The 24124-nt window shown below is 48.0% G+C and overlaps 1 protein-coding gene across 2 annotated transcripts in view; it reads right to left on the bottom strand.

The window, feature by feature from the left end:
- The window catches only part of GPR176 (G protein-coupled receptor 176), a 69295-nt gene extending 56582 nt beyond the window's left edge, over positions 1-12713 (bottom strand). Inside the window, exon 1 of one of the 2 annotated variants that reach the window (XM_029600190.1) lies at positions 11820-12713. In XM_029600190.1, coding sequence (XP_029456050.1) covers positions 11820-12048 — 229 coding nt within the window. In that variant the 5' untranslated portion in view covers positions 12049-12713. The remainder of the gene's footprint in view (positions 1-11819) is intronic. The other variant, XM_029600191.1, reaches the window with a different exon arrangement.
- Between the last annotated feature and the right edge of the window lie 11411 nt (positions 12714-24124).

The raw sequence follows: 24124 nt of genomic DNA, 5'->3' as shown, positions 1-24124 counted from the left end.
TATCAGTAAAGAAGCTGAAAACCACATTGCTTCTCAATGTGCTTTTTGTATATAAAAAACCGTGATTATTATTAGTGCTGGTTACAAGTACGGAAAGGGACTTGTACAGGGACTACTGCAAAAGGGCATTGGAATTATTGTTCCCCAGAGGGTAATTGCTATTCATAGAGAAACTGAAAGAAGTGTGTGCAAAAAGGGTCCATCTCTCTTTTCTAAATTCCCCTAGGTGCAAGTTAAAGGATCTGTCCCATCCAGGGGTTACACAAAAGCATCTTGTGACCTCCCTAAATTTATATATCTTGAGGGCCAATTTTAACTCCAGGCTGTTTCACACAATCCTTTTGATCCCAGGACCAAGGTAGGGAAAGGAATTTCTTCTCCAAAGCCCTGGGAGCAGGAGTGACACTGTTTCTTTAGCCTGGGAAAGGTATGCTTTCTCTTTCCCCTGTGGATATGAGTGCCAACAAACAACACAGGTCACAAGATGCCGCATCTCAAAAAAGATATAGTTGCGATAGAGAAGGTACAGAGAAGGGCAACCAAAATGATAAAGGGGATGGAACAGCTCCCCTATGAGGAAAGGCTGAAGAGGTTAAGGCTGTTCAGCTTGGAGAAGAGACAGCTGAGGGGGGATATGATAGAGGTCTTGAATGAGTAGATGTGAATCGGTTATTTACACTTTTGAATAATAGAAGGACTAGGGGACACTCCATGAAGTTAGCAAGTAGCACATTTAAGACTAATCGGAGAAAATTCTTTTTCACTCAACGCACAATAAAGCTCTGGAATTTGTTGCCAGAGGATGTGGTTAGTGCAGTTAGTGTAGCTGGGTTTAAAAAAGGTTTGGATAAGTTCTTGGAGGAGAAGTCCATTAACGGCTATTAATCAAATTTACTTAGGGAATAGCCACTGCTATTAATTGCATCAGTGGCATGGGATCTTCTTAGTGTTTGGGTAATTGCCAGGTTCTTGTGGCCTGGTTTGGTCTCTGTTGGAAACAGGATGCTGGGCTTGATGGACCCTTGGTCTGACCCAGCATGGTAATTTCTTATGTTCTTATGACTTTGATGGAGTGTCCAAAAATAACTTTACTGAACATGTCCTCTGATAAATTAATGGCACCATTCACATCAGTTCTTATCACCACAAGTGGCATATACAGCTTTTAGGCTTTATGTATGCAAGGATCATGTTATCAAAGTAAGGGAGACACCCTCCCGGCCGTGGATAATTAAGGTTCCCAAGTGGTCAGGGATATCCTTATTTGGACAGAAAACCCCTCTCGAAAATGGTGAGAAAATGGTGTAACAGTCTTTGCACAGAGTCCCAAATTACCTCTTCTTCAGGGTGAAGAATCCAAGTGGAGGTCCTCAAATGATTTAAAAAATGGTCTTACTCACAGTTCTCCAGAATTTCTCTGTCACATCCAGATACCTTGCTGGAAGAAAAAACAAACAGGAACACAGCAAAAATCTTCTTCCCAGATCGTCGAACCAAAAAAGTTTCTTACCAAAAATTATCTCAAACACCAGAAATACTTGCAGCAGATCACCACCATTCCTCTGTCCTCGATGAGAGTACAAAGGGGCAGGTCTTTCTCATCCTAGCCCCCAGGGAGAGACTTCTCTGTAATCTCTCTACAAGCAAAAACCAAGCGTCTCACAAGGCTTCTTACAACTAAGGTAAAAATCCCAAAACAACCCAGAAGACAGACCTAGCCAGCCAAAAGGTGGACTGGAAAGGCAGCTTCCTGATCTTTCCCCAAGACTGCAAGCTGGTGGTACCTGAGTCTAGAGGTAGGCCAAAAATCCAAAACAGAAAAACATTTCTGTACTTCCTCTAACTGTCAAAATCAATCTGCACTGCCCCACTCTCTAAGGGAGAGACCTGCTTATATACCCACAAGCCGTTAAGCCCGTTAAAACGGGCTACATTAACATTTTTTTTGGATCATTTCCTTCCCCCTCATTCTCCCTCCCACCTCCCCCACTCTCTCCCCTCTCCCCTCAGTCACTCCTCTCTCTCCCCCCCTCCCTCCTCCCCTCAGTCACTCCCCCCCTCAGTCACTCCCCTCAGTCACTCCTCCCTCCCCCTCCCCCCAGTCACTCCTCCCTCCCCCCCCAGTCAGTCACTCCTCTCTCCCCCCTCCCCTGAGTCACTCCTCCCTCCTCCCTCCCTCCTGTCACTCCTCCCTCCCCTCAGTCAGTCACTCCTCCCTCCCCCCTCCCCCCAGTCAGTCACTCCTCCCTCCCCCGAGTCACTCCTCCCTCCTCCCCTCAGTCACTCCTCCCTCCCCCCCTCCCTCCCTCCTCCCCCCTCCCCTCAGTCGATCTCCCCCGAAGACCCGGAGCGGCGGCCCGAAGACCTGGAGCGGCAGGAGCGGCGGCCCGAAGACCCGGAGCGGCGGCACCGGCCCGAAAACCCAGAGCGGCAGGAGCGGCGGCCCGAAGACCCGGAGCGGCGGCGGCATGCGCGCGAGGGAGGGACAGACGGACGGAAGGAAGTCTGTCCCTCCCTCGCGCGCATGCCGCCGCTCCGGGTCTCCGTCTGTCCCTCCCTCGCGCGCATGCCGCCGCCGCTCCGGGTCTTCGGGCCGGTGCCGCCGCCGCTCCTGCACGGGTCTTCGGGCCGCCGCTGTTGCTCCCGCCGCTCCGGGTCTTCGGGCCGCCGCTCCTGTCGCTCCGGGTCTTCGGGCCGGTGCCGCCGCCGCTCCGGGTCTTCGGGCCGCCGTTCCGGGTCTTCGGGCCGCCGCTCCTACAGCGCCATTTTTATTTTTAAGAGGCACACTGTGACCGACGTGCTCGCATGCGCGGTAGAGCTGCTCTCTACTGCGCATTAGCGGCACGTCGGTCAACCTTTGTTTATTAGGTTGATTGGGAACGGTCATCCCAGCACCCTCACAGGGAGGGGCTATACCGAATCCTTTTCTTAATAGTACTGCCTTTCCTAGCTTTCCTTTTGGTAATGATCCCAAAGAGTCATTGCAATGGCAAAAAAAAACAAAACATAGAAAAAAGAGATTGATATAACCGACGTACTGGTATATGATTGATGCATTAGTGCTTTGCCTGAATAAGATTATGGTTATGCACATAATATACTAGAAAGTCTTTAGGACATTATCCCCCTTCTTTGATATTGTTTTGCTATGTTCTGATTTGGATTGCGTTCTTTTTAGCTTGTGTTTGTAATTGATATTCTGAATACTATAATTTATTTACTTATTTAAAAGATTTCTAGCCTGCACCCTCCAAATAGTTCGAGTTGAGTTACAAAGTGCACAACACAGTATAAGCTATACAAAACAAGACAGATTAATTGAAAACTTAAATACGCTGTCATATTATGGTTGGAGAGACTGACCTATAGGACTAATCAGTGACAGACCCAAAAGCTTCCTTGAAAAAGTGAGTTTTAAGGGCCTTTTTGAAGGTTTTAATTTCCCCAGTGCTATGAATGTTTGCTGGTAAAGAGCTCCATAAGATAGGTCCAGCGATCGAAAATGCCCTCTCACGAGTTTCATCCAAATGTACTTCGCGAGCTGCTAAGATCTTCAAAAGGTTCTGGCTAGCGGAGCATAGTATCCTAGTCGGAGCATAAATATGCAGAGTTTTATTGATACAATGTAGACCAGAATTTGATCATAGGCTGAAAGCTATCACTGCTATTTTATAGCATATATGCCAGTAGATGGGCAACTAGTGTAAAGAATGGAGAATGAGCATAATCTGGTCTCTTACTGATGATCTAGATAATAGCTGTGCTATGGAGTTTTGAACCAGCTAAAGTGCTCAAAAAGTCTTGTTAGGGATACCAATATAAACCAAGTTACAATAATCGAGGGAGGACAGTATCAGAGATTGCAAAACTGTACAAAAATGTGATGGTAACAATAATGGTTTAAGATTTATTTATTTATTTATTTAGAGATTTTTATATACCGCAGTACGTAAAGATATACATCACCGCGGTTTACATTTAACAATAACTTAGCAACAGGCTTTACAATTGACATTATTAACTAGAATTAGAATTAATTACAAATAACAGGATTGACGGAGAAACAGTCTGTACAGACCGTGGACCATCCATTAGAGTTTAACATACAATAATGAAATTGAAGTAACTAAAAATATTTACGAACCAACACTAAAACCATAGAGCAAATAATACAATAACGGTGCTGAGTGGGAATACAAATTCTAAATTGATCAATGGATAATTCTATTATATAAAATCAATTAAAATATCATAATCGGGGATGGTGCGGGCAAATGGGAGGTGAAGATTTAGGGAGGGACAGTGGGTAGGAGGGACAAGGAGCATGGGATAAATGGGGGTTGCAAATTGAATGGTATTTCAGTTGAATTGGGTATCAATGTGTGACATTTCAGTTTAATTGGGTATCATTGTGTGAAAGCTAGTTCAAATAACCACGTTTTGAGGCCTTTTTTGAATTTCTTATGGCAGGGTTCCAGACACAAGTCAGTGGGCATCTTGTTCCATAGGTTGATTCCCGCTATGGAGAAAGCGCGGTCTCTTGTTGTCACGTGTTTGATATGTTTAATAGGCTCAGCTGCAAATTTAGCTTGATGGATATTTCTTATTGGTCTCTTAGAGGTATGGAAAACAAACTGCTCCGAGAACCATTGCATCTCTTGGTTATAGACCGACTTATGAATCAGGGAGAGAACTTTATAAATAATTCTAGATGCTACTGGAAGCCAATGCAAGAACATGAGAGCTAGTGTAATGTGATCATGGTGGCGGGTATTGGTGATTAGTCGAGCTGCTGCATTCTGTAACATCTGCAAAGGTTGAATTGCGTTTTTAGGGAGACCTAAGAGTAATGCGTTGCAGTAGTCAATTTTTGGTAGTATGGTAGCTTGCAATACCGTCCGGAAATCTTGTGGATGAAGCAATGGTTTAATTCTTTTTAGTGTGTGAAGTTTGAAAAAACCATTTTTTATTGTGGCCGAGATGAATTTCTTTAAAGTAAAATGATTGTCAATTATGACGCCAAGACTGCGGACTTGCTGTAGTTGGGGAAGAACTGAAGTTGAAAGATGGGATGTGTTGAAGGAGATGGTATTGTGTGGCGTGATGAGGATGAGTTCCGTTTTGGAAGTGTTTATAGCTAGGAAGTTTTCTGTGAGAAGCTTTTTTATTTCATCCAGGGCTGATTCCCAGGTTTTCAGAGCATTAGAGAGGGAATCATTAATAGGGATGAGAATCTGTACGTCATCAGCATATAAGAAGTGACGGAGATTCAGTTTTGCTAGGAGTCGACAGAGAGGAGCTAAGTAAATGTTAAACAGGGTTGATGATAGCGAAGAGCCTTGTGGTACGCCTTGTAGCAGATTTCTTGGTTTAGATATTTGGGATCCCAACTTGACACTGTATGTCCTGTCTTTCAGGATAGATTGGATCCAGTATAATGCAGTGCCAGTGATGCCGATTTGAGAGAGGAGGGCTAGGAGGATATTATGATTGACTGTGTCAAATGCCGAAGAAATATCAAGAAGGGCAAGAATGTATGAATGACCAGAATCAAGTGTTTTTAGAATAGAGATGACATAGCATCTGTAATTTTGCATACTGAAATTGCACCATGAGTTTCACACGAGACTGCATGGATAGTTTGGAGTCTAATAAAACACCTAAGTTTTGCACAGTTTGTGAAATCCTTATAATGTGGCCCTCAAATAAAAAAAACTGATAGTACACTTGCAGCTGGGCATCTACTTAGTAAAAGGATTTTTGACTTGACAATGTTTAGGGGTAGTCTATTACTGGATAGCCAGATTCTCACTGTGGACAAGCAAGACGATGTAAACTGCAGTGTTTTATGTCAAGATCATTTTACTGGGGAAAAAAATGGATATCATCCACATAAAGTTTATATGACACACCTAAAGAGATCAATAGCTGGCAAAGAGGGATCATATATACGTTGAACAGAGCCGCCGAAAGGGTGGACCCCCTTAGGTAGACCAGTGGTTAGTGAGCACCAGCATGAAGAACCTGAATTAATTTTTTTTTGCTGTTATCTGTCATTTAAGTAAGACCTAAACCAATCCAGTAAAGATCATCCTAGTCCAGCTTGTCCCAGGTGTGATAATATGAGGCTTTAATTTACAATGTCAAATGCAGTAAATATTGTGTCTCAGAATCAAAGCCACAGCAGCTGGACAGGAGGAGATTCTCTGTGCTGTAATGTTTGTGAAAACCAAAATGATGTGGTCCAAAATGTCAAAATTATCAAAGCATGCAGAGAGTGCACTGGAAGTACATTTTCCAATAGTTTTGCTAGTGAATGAATGGATGAAATTGATCGGTAGTTCAAAAATTCTTGTGGATTTGCTGAAGGTTTTTTTCAATATGGAAGGCACAACTTCTTGTTTCAGCAGTGAAGGTACAGAACCAGAAGAAAGGGAAAAATTAAAAATATTGGATGTCAAATCTACAATCTCATTTCTTGCAAACTTCAATAGAATTGTCAGACAAGGGTTTAATGCACAGGGCATAGGGTTCAATTTTTGCATGACTGCTAGAATCTCAGATTGAGATACTGGAGAGAAAACAGACTGAGGTGGGATATGATAGAGGTCTACAAAATCATGAAAGGACTTGAACAAATTATTGTAAATTGGTTATTTACTCTCTCAGATAATAGGACTAGGGGGCAATCCATGAAGTTAGCAAGTAGCTCATTTAAAACAAATCGATAAATTCTTTTTCACTCAGCGCATAGTTAAGGTCTGGAATTCATTGCCAGAGGATGTGGTTACAGCGGTTAGTATAGCTGGGTTTAAAAAAGGTTTGGATAAGTTCCTAGAGGAAAAATCCATAAACTGCTATTAATTATTAAGCAGCAGTAGCTTGAGATTTTTTTATGTTTGAGTACTTGCCAGGTATTTGTGACCTGGAGTCGCCACTGTTGCAAACAAGATATTGGGCTTGATGTGCCTTTGGTCTAACCCAGTATGGCAATTTTTATGTTCTTATGTTCTTATATCTAATCTAGCATCAGCGTGCTCAACTGGTGTCATATTTTCAGATTTTTGCCACCTTATTGACCAAAAAGGAGACAGAAACATCACATACAGGTCTATCCTGTAAAGTGCGTCCGCAGTTTCCCCGTTCCTAACCGGCTCTCTACTCACTTTCCGGCCGCGTTAGCCCTTCCTGCGATCCCGAATCCCCTTTAACCTACTCCTACCGCGTCCTAAAATCCCCAGCCAACCCCTTCCGCACGCGGCATGCATATTGCATGCAAATGAGCGAATTAGCTATTCCCTAGCATCCCGTAACCCGCGCCCCGACTATCGCTACCTTTCCCTGCCGTTTTGTCGCGCGTTTAACCTGCTAACTTACCGCCTACCCTGACCCCTGCGGTAGAGGCAGGGGTCAGGGTAGGTGGCAAGCTTTCCCCCAGCCCGGACCCGACCCGGACCCCCAACCCAGACCCGACCCGACCCAGACCCGACCGGCCAAGAAGGTATCGTGGCTCCCCTTTTTTTTTTTGCTTCGCCGCTGTCAGTCTGTTCTCCCTCCTCCCGGAGCAAGGCTGCTTTTCATGCCCTGCTCCGGGAGGAGGGGAGAAGAGATGACAGCGCTGAAGCAAAAAAAAAAAAGGGGAGCAATTTTCCAAAAGCGACAATTTTGGGTTTTTTCCAAAAGCGACTTACTTTTGGGATCTGTCAAGATCCCAAAAAGTAAGTCGCTTTTGGGCGCCTGCACAACTTACTTTTTTTTGCAGCCATCAGCAGGAACACATGGAGATCGTAGCTCCCGTAGCTACTCCCGACTAAGATGGCCGCCTGCACGGGGGAAAGCGTGCAATTGGCCGCTCAAGACGTGGCATCACATCCCGTGACGCCAAACGTCGTGACGTCACGTCTTCAGCGGCCAATTGCACGCTTTCCCCCGTGCAGGCGGCCATCTTCGTCGGGAGGAGCTACGGAAGCCACGATCGCCATGTGTTCCTGCTGATGGCTGCAAAAAAAGTAAGTTGTGCAGGCGCCCAAAAGCGACTTACTTTTTGGGATCTTGACAGATCCCAAAAAGTAAGTTGCTTTTGGAAAAAACCCAAAATTGTCGCTTTTGGAAAATTGCTCCCCTTTTTTTTTTTGCTTCACCGCTGTCATCTCTTCTCCCCTCCTCCCGGAGCAGGGCGCGAAAAGCAGCCTTGCTCTGGGAGGAGGGAGAACAGACTGACAGCGGCGAAGCAAAAAAAAAAAAGGGGAGCCACGATACCTTCTTGGCCGGTCGGGTCGGGTCCGGTTCCGGGTCCGGGTCTGGTCGGGTCTGGCTGCAAAAAAAAGTAAGTTGTACTTTTGGGATCTTGACAGATCACTTTTGGGGTCTCTTCTCCCCTCCTCCCGGAGCAAGGCTGCTTTTCGCACCCTGCTTCGGGATGGGGGAGGGGGGCTGGCGGTCCTGACTTCCTGGTATCTGTCATTTCAAATGTCATTTGAAATGACAGATACCAGCGTGGCGTGAAGCCTTAGGCCCGCGCACCCAGGATACTGTATAGGCGCTCTATCCAGTAAAATGGGTTGCGCGGGCCTAAGGCTTCACGGACGCGGTTTACATTTACATAAAATTAGTGTTCAGGATCGAGCGGTAGGTGAGCTGCACTGTGCGTGCGGCAACCGCGGGTGCCACAGGCACTAACGCAGCTCTTCCTACTGCTCGGTACTGGATAGACCTGATAGTTTTAAATTGCCCCCTGGTGTATTGTGTTTGTTAGGAGCTGAGATGTTAATCTCTTGACAGTGGCAAATAGCTCCCAAGAATTTGAGGAAGAGGAAGTAATACAGTTGTTTTTACCATTACTATGCTGAGAATAGTGAAACAGGCAAGGCTGAACATTTTGGGTGCCTAACTGATTAGCTTGGCTGTTGTCTTCTATGCAGAGTTGCCATCTAGCTCCATATTTTCAAGATAGGCTACCTAGTCCTGGTTTTATTCCATGGCATACCTGTAATCTGTCTTTTTTTAGGCAGTACGTTAGGGAAATCAGAACTACACATCCCTGCATGCTATAAGGTAAAATTAGCACTAGATTAAACTGTCCTGAATCAATGAAGTCTACTTCTATGCTCCAACCCAAAGAATAGATCCTTACTTGTATACAGATTTTCATTGTAATTTTGAGTTTTAACCTTGCTCTTCTGCTGCAGTTCTGGAGCAGGTTCTATTCTCCAGCTGCTTTTGCTCCTGACAGTCAGAAGCACTGTACTGTAGGAACAGGCATCAGTAAAAGTTCCTGGACAACTTCCTGAACCACAATTGGGGGTAAAACGGACAGAAAATTTTCAGATCAGCATTAGGCATAAGAACATGCCATACTGGGTCAGACCAAGGGTCCATCAAGCCCAGCATCCTGTTTCCAATAGTGGACAATCCAGGCCATAAGAACCTGGCAAGTACCCCAAAACTAAGTCTATTCCTTGTTACTGTTGCTAGTAATAGCAGTGGCTATTTTCTAAGTCAACTTAATTAATAGCAGGTAATGGACTTCTCCTCCAAGAACTTATCCAATCCTTTTTTAAACACAGCTATACTAACTGCACTTACCACATCCTCTGGCAACAAATTCCAGAGTTTAATTGTGCATTGAGTGATATAAGCTAACTCTCATCCTCCCATTCAGGACGATGCAATTCCGACATGCTAAAAACATGAGTCCAAAGTGGACACACTTTTTTTTTTTTAAGACGCGCACAATCGCCTCTCCTGGGCGCTTGATGCAATAAACAAATGAGCCACCACACTAAAAAGGATGTGCTAGGGATAAACCGTGCATCGCTAGCATATCCATGGTATTGAACGCCCAGCAGAAGTGGCTGTGCGCAAGTTAGGAAAACGGATACTCAATTTTACATGCGTCCATTTTCCTAACCTGTGCACAGCCCGGGTTAGGAAGATGGACGCACGTTAATTGAGTGTCATTTCCCTAACCTGACCACCAGCAAGACTTTTTTTTTTTTACGTTACTTCTTTTTTCGGTTCCTCCAACTTAATATCGCCATGATATTGAGTTGGAGGAACTACAGAAGAGCAGTATTTTCTGCTTTTCTCTTAAGTCTTGAGCAGCCCTAAAAGTTAATGCCAGCTCCAGGGCTGGCATTAATTTTTGAGAGTAAAAATGTGCACGCTGGGTGCACATGTATTTTTTACATAAGGGGCTAATAGCCTCATCAACATATCATTTACATGTGATAAGCATTATTAGCCACGTGCATTTTGGACGCGCTAATCCCCTTATTGGAAAAGGGGTTATGAACGTTTGTCCAAAACACACGTCCATCCGCGGGTTAACCGCCTGAGCTCATGGTACTGCATTGGCCTGGTTGTGCCTATAGCATGGGAAACCTCTTACACAAACATTTCAAAGACATATTCTAGGAGCATGGCCTTTCTTCTGATGATACTTGATGGTTAGTACCGGCACCTTTTTTTTCCCCTCTGGATCAGCTCTTGAGAAACAGCAGGAGGGGCAGGACTGGGTTACAGAGCTCCAGTTTCACATTCTCTGCTGCTGGTCTCTGAAGACTGCTATCTGGGAGGGGAGGAGCTGGACAGAACAGGAAGCAGAGAGCTGACCAAGAGCTGGGGCACCAGACCAGACTAGTATGCAGAACCTGGCAATTGTCCATACTGTACCATTAGCACTAATTCATTTTTTCTTTTTTTTTCCTGCCTTTAGCAGCTATGTATTATTTTGGAAACACACGAGAAAGATTTGTGAATCTAAATCTGAGAAAAGCACCAAGAGGAGAGGGAGAGAAGAGAAAGAAAAGCACCAGTGGTGCCTCTCTCTCTTTCAACCTTCCCCCACTAATTGCAGAAGGTAGGGCTACTGTGAGGTTGCAAAACACAATTCTTGTCCCCCTAAGAACAGCCCCACATGCAAATATCTTTCTTTCTAGAGTAAAAGCATTTTGTAGAAGTTAATTCATATATGATTAAAGTAACTGCAATAAAGATTATGTACCATGCATAATGTCTGGACTACAGAAAGTGAGGACCCACACGTATAAGAACCCTACACGTTGCTGAAGCCTATGCAACAGCCAGGCACCAAAGGATTAGTACATGCAACAGCAGATTTATCACAGGCACTGAGCTGAAGCAGCAGCTTCCATAGCTGATTTAGTAGGAATGAACTTTTGCTCAAGAAAGCAATATAAAAGTATTTTAAATAAATAAATTCCCTTTCTACTCATTGTCTTCCCCTCATCGCTTGAACCTGTCACAATAACATATATTACAACACTAATAAGAAGTAATTCTGATTTAATCCTCTAGAAATGAGTGATACATGGGCATTTTCAATAAAAAAAAATAACTTTTGCTGCAGAAACAATAGAACTGACTTAATTGCAACAACTACATAATCCCTAAATCAGTTTATACTTTCCTCCAAAAATTTAAGCTTTAATTACTATTGCTTTCTGCGTGCAATCTCTTGACCAGCTGAATTGTAATACAGAGAAACATCCATAGGTAATACAAATCCCACCTTATCACAGCATGTCTATGATTCTCCTCTGTCCCATTGTATGCATGGAGTTGTAGTTCTAATTTCCCTAGGCAAAGTAGGCCTACATCTCCATGAATGCAATTGGGCAAACCAGGACTGGATTACCCTCTCTGAATCCCATGGCACCTCTAACCATATCTTCATCGAAACAGAAAGGAACAGTGAGTCCATATACACTACATAAGAATCCTGCAGCAGGGATGCTCACAGGAAGACAAATACAAAATAATAGGGAAAGAGCAGTATTAATACTGACAGTACTTACCAAGCAAAGAGCCAATAAAGATGACAATTTGCACAATGGTAGTGAAATGCCTATAGGTTACCTCCTCGCTGTATTCCCCGGCTTCCAGGGGGCTGATTCTGTTAGAGTTTGAATTGTTCCACATTAGAAGGGGCCTGGATGCATTTCTTATATCTAAAGCCCTTGTCGCTGCTTGACTAAAACTATTATCGCTTCCATTTTGAGAACTCCAGCTCCCATTGTATCCCATGGCCAGTTCCTTTTCTTGATCCTGCAGAATGATCAGAGGTCCAGCGAGGGAGTTTGACAGCTGACTTCAGAAGCGCTTCCGTTAGGGAAGAATCTGTGTCTGTGTGGCATGTGTTTGTTCTTGCATTGTAAATCAGCTTGAGGAAGAAGGGACATGTAGGGAAGGAATCAGGCTCTTTTCTTGGTCCATCTCTTTCCTCTGACTTTCTTCAGCATGTCCTTTTGCACAGCCTCATTGTCTGGGTGTAGATACACACAATGTGCCATGAGCTCCACATTTCAACTTCCAGGATCAGCCCACAACAGGGTAATCTGAGATGCGATCATGGTTTGCTTGCTTGAATGGCATTTGCATACAGCTCTTATCCTCCCCTGGCTCTCTGTCCCATTCTTTGCCTAGTTCGGTGCTCCCTGCTATACCTCCTCCTATGCAGGATTTCCCGGCCCCATGCTCAGACAGACTCTGCAGGTAGTTCATGCAAATCCCCAGAATCTGCTCTTCTACCACCAAAATACCAGCTATACGTTCACAGGATCGCTGTCTATGGTCTCTCCAGTGTTCACAACAATAGAAACGCTCTGCATGCAGATTTTTCTAGGTTATGCTCTTCAGTAGTTAGGCCATTGTGGGCTGCCGTGGATAAATAACATTAGAAGTATCAGCTGAGTCTCTGCCCCAATGTTATCACGTCAGCCGCTGTTCTCAGAGCGCCTCTCAATCACGTGACCTATTGGGGCGGGATCGGTAGTCATTTTACTTATGAACCTGTCAGCTATGTGACGGGAGGGTAGATACTGTGCTGCATCACTGGAGATCTGTCTTGCACAAAGCAAATCAAAAGCAGCCCCTTGCATCCAGCAACATCTGTACTGTTCCCTGATTTTCCCGCCCTACTGTTGTCTGCTCTTGTACTCAGTGTTTACAGGGAATTTGTGAGAGAAAGGAGATCTTATATTAGTTTGCCACTGAACTGTATCACAGAAAGAATTAAAAGAGTATTCCAGGAATCTGCTGCCAGGAAAAATCAGGAAGAGGAGAGGAGACGGAGAAATGAGTTCAATGTGATTGCACAATCTCTTATTCATGTAAAATATATAAATGTTTCATAATTACTGCACAACGGCCATTTATACTAAGAGGTTTTCCAGTTTGTGTTGGAAGAAAAATACTTTTTACATCTGGCCTAATGCCTGTAAAACAATAACAAAAAAGGTAGGCAGATATATGTTTGAAGGAAAATATACTAGTCCTAAACACTAAAACTCATCATCCTGGTTTCCAGGTCTCACAGTGTTAAGGTAATACAGATAATCTATGTTTTTAAAATCCCCTGAAAAACTATTAACATGGCGGCAGGTGGGCATATTCCCCTCTGACTGGCAATTAAGATTGCTGGGTGTGGGTGGAAGGGGTGTGCGGTTAGAGTATAAGGTCTGAGCTCTAGGGCTGTTAAGTTTTATGTTTTTTTGAAATCGGGAGAGGTAAAGCCTGTTCCCTGTACGTACCCGGATCAGTCCAGACACCTGGGTTGTGACTCCGCACCAGCAGATGGAGACAGAGCAAAACTTGTCGGGCTCCCTACATATAGTAAGGTGCCACCCACAGCCCCTCAGTCTTACTCTGTCTCCAGCAGATGGGGCAGGTCCACCCACAGTCTCTGGGATCCCTGGGTTAGCTGGTTTAGTTAGTCAGGGAAGTTAGTAAAAAAAGTTTAAATCAAAAAAAAAAAAAGAGAAAAGAAGAAGTTTTCAGGAAGACAAAGATTCTGATTGGCACTGAAGAAAGAAGATCAGAAGGAAGGCTCCCGTCGGTGGAAGCTTCCCAGGGGGGTTGGGAAGGCCTGAAGGGCCATCCCCCCCTGGTTGAGGCCGCTGCTGTGGGTTGAGGACCCAGCCTTTACAGGCAGCAGCGTCGGGGGTGACACCGGGGAGCCCGGTTCACTCACCCCCGCTGGAGCAGACCGTTCAGGACCCGGGCCAGCGGCCAAAGTAAAAAAAAAAAAAAAAAAAAAAAAGTTTTTCTTTCGGAACTTGTTCTTGCCGCGCCGTCTCTCTGCGTCTTCGCTGCGATCGCGTCGCACCGGGGGGGGGGGGGGGGGGGGGGGGGGTGCTAGCTTAGCTTCCTTCTCTGGTCGTTGCGAGGCGGCGGGGCTGGTTACTGGGATGCCTAAGGGAGCGCCGTGCCGCGCGTGCGGGTCGGCGCGCGCGCGGGATCTCGAGACGGGGTGTGCGCGAATTGTGTTCCCGGGGATGAGGGGTTCGTCGGGGTCGGTCGAGGGGGCTGTCCGTGCTCGAATCGCTCGCCGGCGTGTGCCGCTCCGACCGAGGATCGCGTTTTAGACCCGTTCCCGCTTAGCGCGGGAACGGCGGCCATTTTGGACACGGTCCGGGAAGCAACGCGGCGGGCCTGTAATGGTGGCCAGCCGCCTTCGTTGTCCCCCCAGCCTCGAGTTCCCGAGGGGGAGGCCCCGGAGGGGCCCGGGGGGGACGACCACAGTGAGCAGGACGATTCTTCCGACTCGGAGTCGTTTTCAGCGGATTTCCAGCTGTTGCTGCGCAAACTGGCAAAATTAAAAAAGGCAAGGAAGCAGCCAGGTAAGGCTAAGGCCTCCGGGGGCAAGGGGATCGCTCTCGGCCCCAGAAAAGGGCAGCCCGGGATCGGGCCCCGGGGGACCCGCCGAGGGACAAGCGTCCGTTGCGGGGAGCCCCCCGGGACTCGAGCTCGGAGTTCACCGCCTCTTCGGAGGACAGTACGACCGCAGGAGTCCATGAAGGGCCTGAGGGGCCCGACGAGGAGGGCCCAGCTATGCCGGGAGCCGGCAAAGGGGCACAGGCGACGGATGGTGACGATCCTAAGGTCGTCCGCCTGTTTAAGAGGGAGGAGCTGTTTCCCCTCATTCCGGCCATACTTCAGGAGCTCGGGGTCGAGGGCCCTCCGGTGGAGTCCCATCAGGAGGCAAATATGGATCCGGGTCCTCCTGGGTCTGGGCCGGTCCACACCCATGGCTTTTCTGTTTCACTTCTCGGCCTCCGATATCCTTTTTCGTGAATGGGATACGCCGGAATTGGGTCTGAAGGTGAGTAAGGCCATGGACAAATTGTATCCTTTGCCGGAGGAAGTTTTGGAACTTCTCCGCCTCCCTCGGGTGGATGCAGCGGTGTCGGCGGTCACGAAGAGGTCCACTATCCCTGTCACTGGGGCTACAGCACTCAGGGATATCCAGGATAGGAAGCTGGAGGTCCAGCTCAAAAAAGTGTTCGAGGTATCCGCTCTGGGGGTCCAGGCGGCCATTTGCAGTAATTTTGCACTCAGAGCGGGGCTGCGCTGGGCCCAGAATCTGCAGGCGAATGCAGGTCTCTCTGACGGGGAGGCTTCACAGGCGGATCACCTGGAAGCGGTGATCGCTTACAGTGCAGATGCAATGCATGATCTGCTGCGAACTTCAGCCAGGGCCATGGTGTCCGCGGTCTCGGCACGCCGTCTTCTGTGGCTAAGAAACTGGGCAGCTGACGGTTCGTCTAAGGCGCACTTGGGCTCGTTGCCTTTTAAAGGGAAGCTGTTGTTTGGAAAACAACTGGACGACCTGATGCAGTTCATCGGGGAGAACAAAGCATTTAAGCTTCCGGAGGACAGGCCCAGGCCTAGAACCTCCTTTTCGGCTAGAAGTCGTTTTCGAGGAAACAGACGTCAACGGCCACAGAGATCTTCGGGATCAGGGCCTTCCTACCGATCCGGCTCTACCAGGTCCTCTTCATGGTCGCAGTCCTTTCGAGGGAAGAAGTTCGGAAGGTCTGGAGGGACCTCGTCGGGACCGGGTCCCAAGTCGACACAATGATGCGAGACGGGTCCATTCCTTGCGGCAGCCTCTGGAGCTCGTACCCGATGTGGGAGCGAGGTTAGCCTTGTTTTTCAAGGAATGGGCCAAGATAACTTCAGACCAGTGGGTCCTCAACGTGATAAGACACGGTTACGCTTTAGATTTTGCTCGCCGACCAGTGGACAAGTTCCTTGTATCTCCATGCAAAGGGGTCGCAAAGAGCGTGCTGTGAGAGCCACCCTAAGTCACTTGGAAAGGCTAGGCGCCATTTACCCAGTACCCCCGGGACAGCATCGTCGGGGGCGGTATTCCATTTACTTCATGGTTCCAAAAAAAGAAGGGACGTTTCGACCCATTTTAGATTTAAAAGGGGTCAACAGGTGCCTTCGGGTTCCACGCTTCAAGATGGAAACGATTCGCTCGGTAGTGGCCGCGGTCCGGCCGGGCGAATTTCTAGCCTCCCTGGACTTGACGGAGGCATACCTGCACATCGGAATTCAGCCGGCCCACCACAAATTCCTGAGGTTTTGCATCCTGGGCAGGCACTATCAGTTCCGGGCTCTCCCCTTCGGCCTGGCCACGGCTCCCCGTACCTTCACCAAAGTAATGGTGGTAGTGGCAGCACAGCTCCGGAGGGAAGGCCTCTTGGTACATCCTTACTTGGACAATTGGCTCATCCGGGCCAAATCCGAGGTCGCGTGCAGACAGGCAATCTCCAGGGTGATGCAGCTGTTGCGGTCTCTCGGCTGGGTGATCAACCTCGCCAAAAGTCATTTGGAGCCTACCCAGCGGTTGGAATATCTGGGGGCTCTATTCGACACGGCGAAGGGCAGGGTCTCCCTATCCCAGGACAGGGTGATCAAGTTGCAGAGACAGGTGAGACGCCTATTGTCTCTGCAGTGTCCACTAGTGTGCGATTACCTGATGGTCTTGGGATCGATGGCCTCGACGCTCGCCTTGGTGCCCTGGGCTTTTGCTCATCTACGACCATTGCAATCCGCCTTACTCTCCCGATGGAAACTGGCATCAGAAAAATTTTACCGGCCTCTTCCGCTCACGGACCGGGCTCGGACGAGTCTGGAGTGGTGGCTTCTCCCCGGCCACTTGACATGTGGAGTCTCCCTGCTCCTGCCCAACTGGACGGTGGTTACGACGGACGCCAGTCTATCGGGCTGGGGGGCGGTCTGTCAGGGACGCTTGGTTCAGGGACAGTGGTCCAGGCAGCAGTCTCGGTGGTCCATCAACCAGTTGGAAACCAGAGCCGTGGCGCTGGCGTTGAACGCCTTCCGTCCGTGGTTACGGGGACAGGCGGTCCGCGTACTGTCCGACAATGCGACTACGGTGGCCTATATCAATCGCCAGGGCGGAACAAGGAGTCTTCAGGTGACGGAGGAGGCGGGCCGTCTGATGCGCTGGGCGGAAGAGAATCTCTGCGGCATCGCGGCGTCTCACATCGCGGGAGTGGACAACATCCAGGCGGATTTCCTCAGCCGACATCGTCTGGACCCCGGAGAATGGGAATTGCCGGACGGAGCGTATCGCCTCATCTGCGAGAGGTGGGGTCGACCGCGCATGGATCTCATGGCCACCGCGCTGAACGCAAAGGCTCCACGGTTCTTCAGCCGGTGCAGGGAGCGCGGGGCGGAAGGAGTGGACGCATTGGTGCTTCCCTGGCCCACGGACGTGTTGCTGTACGTCTTCCCTCCTTGGCCCCTAATAGGCAAGGTGCTTCGCCGGATAGAGTTGCAACCCGTCGGAGGTGATCTTGGTGGTGCCGGAGTGGCCGCGGCGACCGTGGTTCGCAGACCTCATCCAGCTGGCGACGGAACCTCCTCTTCGGTTTCGCGGGGACGAGATTCTGCTTCGGCAAGGGCCCGTTTGTTTGGAGGATGCGGGTCACTTCTGTCTCGCGGCATGGCTTTTGAGAGGCGACGCCTAAAGTCTAAAGGTTACTCAGATGCGGTGGTGGCGACCTTGTTGAGGGCTAGGAAGCAGTCTACGTCCTTAGCCTACGTTAGAGTTTGGGGTGGTCTTTGAGGATTGGTGCAGGTCTCGAAAGGTGGATCCTCTCCGGTCCCCTGTGCCTGAGGTTCTTTCCTTCCGCCAGGAAGGTCTGTCTAAAGGGCTGTCTTGCAATACTCTGAGGGTTCAGGTGGCGGCTCTTGGTTGTCTCAGGGGAAAGAGCCAGGGAGTGTCCCTAGCGCTTCATCCGGATGTGGCACGGTTTCTCCGGGGGGGCTAAGCATCTGCGCCCTCCGTTGCGGCACCCTTGTCCATCCTGGAATTTGAACTGGGTGTTGACGGCTCTCTTTGCAGCGCCATTTGAGCCTCTGAAAAGGGCGACGTTGAAGGACCTTACGTTGAAGACGGTTTTCCTGGTCGCTATTGCGTCTGCTAGACGAGTATCGGAGTTGCAGGCTCTGTCCTGTAGAGAGCCATTTTTGCGCATCTCGGACTCGGGGGTTTCCCTGCGTACGGTACCGTCCTTTTTACCGAAGGTGGTGTCGGCTTTTCACCTGAATCAGTCGGTTGAGCTTCCGGCTTTTGCGTGTGGAGAACAGTCTGCCGGCGGGACACAGGAGTTGAGAAAACTCGATGTTCGCAGGGTCCTCCTCAGGTACCTGGGGGTGACGAATCCTTTCCGCGTTTCAGACCACCTGTTTGTTTTGTGCTCTGGATCACGGAGGGGTGTGGCCGCCTCTCGGGCTACGATTGCGCGGTGGCTCAAGGAGGCCATTGGCTCGGCGTATCTCTTGAAGGGGAAGGCGGTTCCCAAAGGTCTCCGGGCTCATTCGACTCGTTCTCACGCTACGTCCTGGGCGGAGGTCTCTCAGGTGTCCCCTCAGGAGATCTGCAGGGCGGCGACGTGGAAGTCGCTGCACACTTTTTCTAGACATTACCGGCTGGATGTCCAGGCGGCTGAAGCTAAGGGTTTTGGGGAGAGTGTTCTGCGCGCGGGACTCTCTGCTCCCACCCTTGGACATTAGCTCTGGTACATCCCAGGTGTCTGGACTGATCCGGGTACGTACAGGGAAAGGAAAGTTAGTTCTTACCTGATAATTTTCGTTCCTGTAGTACCACAGATCAGTCCAGGCTCCCGCCCGTCTGATTCTGTTGTTGTATTGCGCTAAGACGACAGAGAGTCCGCTCGGTTGGATTCCAGTTCTCGTTATTCATTTTAGGAAACAAGCCGTTCGCCTTTGGTTCTGGCGGTTCTCCAGTTGGAGGTGTTGTTGAATTGGCCTGGGTTAAAGGTCGTATTCTAGTTAGTTAGTCGGGCACTTATTTGCTTTGACATTACGTAAGACTGAGGGGCTGTGGGTGGCACCTTACTATATGTAGGGAGCCCGACAAGTTTTGTTCTGTCTCCATCTGCTGGTGCGGAGTCACAACCCAGGTGTCTGGACTGATCCGTGGTACTACAGGAACGAAAATTATCAGGTAAGAACTAATTTTCCTTTTGGTTACAGGGAAGTGGGGGTGGGGGGGAGGGTTATAGAATAGAGTATAGTTAGGTTTTGGCGTATTTTGTTTGTGCCATTGTGGGAGAGAGCAATTTTCCTAAACTGTTTCCTCAACGGTTCCGGGCATGCAGTGCAGTTTTTTCTTTTTCTATTGCCTAATCTTACTACCAGATTAGTGTGAGTTGGGGTAAATTATAGGTCATTGGTAGAGGCATCGTGCAGGAGCAAAAAAGTCAAGGTGGTAGGAGCGGTGGAATAAACGGTGGTTATACAATAGAGGTCCTGGCAGCATGAGTGAACTGACGATTAGGTGGAAGGATATGGAGGAGGAGCAGAGGCATCATGGCGAATGAAGGCACAGATTGAGGAGGATATGTATGGATATGTGAGCAGCAACAAGAGCGTATCAGCAGCTTCACCAGGGACATCTGAGGCCGGTGAGTCCTCAGAGGCGTGGGGTGTGTGGACAGATCAAGAGTCGGAGGATGGGGCAGGCCTTTCTGAGGAGGGCAGTGCAGGCCATTTAGGCCTGCCTCAAGCAGGCATGTGCTATAGGTAGTAGTGCTAGTGTGGTGCAAATGGGGGAAACAAAAAAGGACCTTGAAGTTTGACCTTCAGGATCATGGGATATGATCAAGAAGTCATTGGCTCCTGCAACATGGGCAGCATATACAAAGGCAACAGCTGTTGTCTCCAGTTATGTAAGAGCTCGGGGGTGGAATGGGGGTCCCGTGTCAGAGGCTGCAATCATGCAAGTTTATTATCTGGGCAAAACAGAGGGGTTATTCGGTGTCTGAGGGGTGGGGGGGGGGGGGGGGGGGGAGAGAGAGGGGTTAGGAGGGATAAACAGAGACTGAGCCGTTATCCAGAATTGTTGGTTATTTCAAAGAATTTTTCGAAGATTTGTTGGTCAGAATATGAGATGATCCTGTTTCCGATGACATTTGTATTTGCCCTTTTTTGGGCTATGCATGTGGGGGACGTAGTTGCGGAGCCAGCATTGCATTTGGGAACCTCGAGTCTGTTGTAGGAAAATGTTTTGGTGGCACAGTTTCAAATTCACAGATCTAAGGTGGACCAGAAGGGAAAAGGTCAGACAGTTGTTTTGCATTGTGGGCAATGTGTGTTAGTTTGCCCAGTGCGTTGTGCTCAAGCCTTTATTAGAGTGCAGCTTCATGTAGGAGGACATTTTCTAGTACATGAGGACGAATCGTCAGTGATCCACTATCAGTTCGTCAGCGTGCCTAGGGCAGTGATAGTGTTTTGGGTTGGGATGCAGACCAGTACAAGACACATTTGTTCCGTATTGGTGCGGCAACGAGTGTGGCTGAAGACGGTTTGTCAGAAGGTCAGATAAGGGGACTTGTGAGCTGGGTTTCAGGGGCATTTGCATCTTATGTCCACACTAATTTACAAAGTGATTATAAAGGTTGGTTTGGTTCTGGGGGATTTGTAACCTATTTCTGCTGTTTGTTTCATAATGGCGAGGGGATTGCAAAGATCATGGGTTTGCCTGGGTCGTGGGCCACTCATTCATGCACTACGCTCAGCGAAAAGCTTTTCAGAGACCATGTGATGCAGATCTGGATTGGCAGCAGCAAGAAAGCGGATAAGCTGGTTTGGCATACTTGGGATGCGATGGAACCAAATGATGTCACTCTTGCAAAGCCTGTTGAGGAGTCATTGAACTCCGGAAGCATTAGTCTTTCATTTCGGAGGGAATGATTTAGGGGCATAGTCGTACAGGGATTTTGTAGCGGCAGTATGGAAGGATTTGGGCAGTTTAATGAATGTCATGCCATGCACTAAGTTTGGGTGGTCTGATATTAAGCGGTTCAACTTTGAAGATCAGCCTCTGTTGAAGTGAGGAATTAAAAAGGTTAATCGACAAATTGGTTAGGTGGAGACTCAGGCAGGTTTTCAGGTGAAACATGAGTGGGCAATGCATGCCTGTTCCAGTCTTTATAGGGCAGATGGAGTTCATCGGATGTAGGGATTGACCTATTTAATAACTCACTACAAGAAGCATTGAAGTTTCGTTTCGCCCACAGATAGGGGTCCGCAGTTGAGGGGGATCAACAGAGGTTGGCCTTCATGGTAGCGGTTAACCCGAACCAAGTTGTAGAATTTTTAATGCTATGATCCTAACTTGTAGGGGAACAGGGCAGGGCAGGTGTAGCTGGGGAGGTGCTGCTACACGGTGCAGCTACACACAGTGAGGTCATTGTGCAGGCTGTGGGTTCTCCCTGCTGGGATGTGGCAGGGAGGACCGGAAGCAGCAGTGTGGCTGCTGGCGGGGGCGCAGATGGAGGAGGAGGGGCAGTATGTCAGTGGTGTGTGGTGGCATACTCGGACAATATGTTTGGGTAATGGGGGATAGGGAGGGTTTTCGGGGGGAGTAACTTTGTATTATATTTTGGCTCAGGTTTCATATGGATATAATAAACTGCGGCCTTGTTAAATACCAATTTCTAGTCAATGTAATTATTGGAAGAGAAGATGAGGAGAATGCCAGGCGAGTCCCACATGCACATGTTATTATAAGGCAAGGGGTAACGTCTACCCTCTGACAGAAAGTTAAGATTGCTGGAGGGTGGGGAGTGGAAAGGGAGTGTGGTTAAAGTGTAAGGTTTGAGCCCTCTAGGGCTGTTAAGTTTAATGATTTTTTTTTTTTAAATCACGAGAGGGAAAGCCTGATTGCTTACATCGAAGAAGGGAGTTATGTTGGAGGGGGGAGGAGGGTTATAGAATATAGGTGAGATTTTTTTTTCCCCCATGCTAGGTCAGACCAAGGGTCCATCAAGCCCAGCATCCTGTTTCCAACAGTGGCCAATCCAGGCCATAAGAACCTGGCAAGTTCCCAAAAACTAAGTCTGTCCCATGTTACTGTTGCTAGTAATAGCAGTGGCTATTTTCTAAGTCAACCTAATTAATAGCAGGTAATGGACTTCTCCTCCAAGAACTCATCCAATCCTTTTTTTAAACCCAGCTACACTAACTGGACTAACCACATCCCCTGGCAAGAAATTCCAGAGTTTAATTGTGCATTGAGTGAGAAAGAACTTTCTCCAACTAGTTTTAAATGTGCCACATGCTAACTTCATGGAGTGCCCCCTAGTCCTTCTATTATCCGAAAGAGTAAATAACCGATTCACATTTACCCGTTCTAGACCTCTCATGATTTTAAACACCTCTATCATATCCCCCCCCCCCCCCTCCCTCAGCCGTCTCTTCTCCAAGCTGAAAAGTCCTAACCTCTTTAGTCTTTCCTCATAGGGAAGCTGCTCCATTCCCCTTATCATTTTGGTAGCCCTTCTCTGTACCTTCTCCATCGCAACTATATCTTTTTTGAGATGCGGCAACCAGAATTGTGCACAGTATTCAAGGTGCGGTGTCACCACTGACCGATTTAGAGGCATTATGACATTTTCTGTTTTATTCACCATTCCCTTTTGTTGCGCCGGAGGTGGACCCTTGGGCCGAGGTGGGGTTGACACAACCCATTGGCAGGGGCCTACGGGTCCCCATTGTCAGCAGGCGGAGTGGACTGATGAACAGAGGACAACTGGAGCTTCACCAATACCAGCCCTCGTTCCCCGCAGGTTGAGCATTTGGGTGCCAGGGCCGGCAGGACTTAGGTGGGCCTCTGTATGAATTTGAAATTAAGTTGGCCATAAAGGCAAAAACTCATAATAAAAACGTTTTAAAATATATCCGAAGCAAGAAACCTGTGAGGGAGTCGGTTGGACCATTAGATGACCAAGGGATTAAAGGGGCTCTTAGGGAAGATAAGGCCATTGCAGAAAGAGTAAATGAATTCTTTACTTCCGTGTTTACTAATGAGGATGTTGGGGAGATACCAGTTCCAGAGATGGTTTTCAAGGGTGATGAGTCAGATGAACTAAACCAAATCACTGTGAACCGGGAAGGTGTATTAGGCCAGATTGACAAACTAAATAGTAGCAAATCACCTGGACCAGATGGTATGCATCCTAGGGTACTAAAGGAACTCAAAAATTAAATTTCTGATCTATTAGTTAAAATTTGTAACCTATCATTAAAATCATCCATTGTACCTGAAGACTGGAGGGTGGCCAATGTACCCCAATATTTCAAAAGGGATCCAGGGGCGATCCGGGTAACTATAGACCAGTGAGCCTGACTTCAGTGCCGGGAAAAATAGTGGAAACTATTCTAAAGATCAAAATCGTAGAGCATATAGAAAGACATGGTTTAATGGAACACAGTCAACATGGATTTACCCAAGGGAAGTCTTGCCTAACAAATCTGCTTCATTTTTTTGAAGGGGTTAATAAACATCTGGATAAAGGTGAACCAGTAGATGTAGTGTATTTGGATTTTCAGAAGGCGTTTGACAAAGTCCCTTATGAGAGGCTTCTAAGAAAACTAAAAAGTCATGGGATAGGAGGCAATGTCCTTTCGTGGATTGCAAACTGGTTAAAAGACAGGAAACAGAGAGTAGGATTAAATGGTCAATTTTCTCAGTGGAAAAGGGTAAACAGTGGAGTGTCTCAGGGATTTGTACTTGGACCGGTGCTTATCAATCATACCTATAAGGGAGCCCGGACCGACGTGCCGCAAATGCGCAGTAGAGCTGCTCTCTACTGCGCATTTGCGGCACGTCGGTCTCAGCCAGCGTCAGTGGAAAAAAAAATGGCGGCGTCGAGCGGCAGCAGCGGTGTCGAGCGGCAGCAGCGGCGTCGAGTGGCGGCGGCAGGTGATGAAGATGAGGAGCGGCGGCAGCGGCGGCCAGTAGCGAGGGAGGGGACTGAGT

Source organism: Rhinatrema bivittatum, chromosome 4 (genome assembly GCF_901001135.1).
Source record: "Rhinatrema bivittatum chromosome 4, aRhiBiv1.1, whole genome shotgun sequence".
Lineage (NCBI taxonomy): Eukaryota > Metazoa > Chordata > Amphibia > Gymnophiona > Rhinatrematidae > Rhinatrema > Rhinatrema bivittatum.
This window is presented reverse-complemented; position numbering and strand designations above follow the sequence as displayed.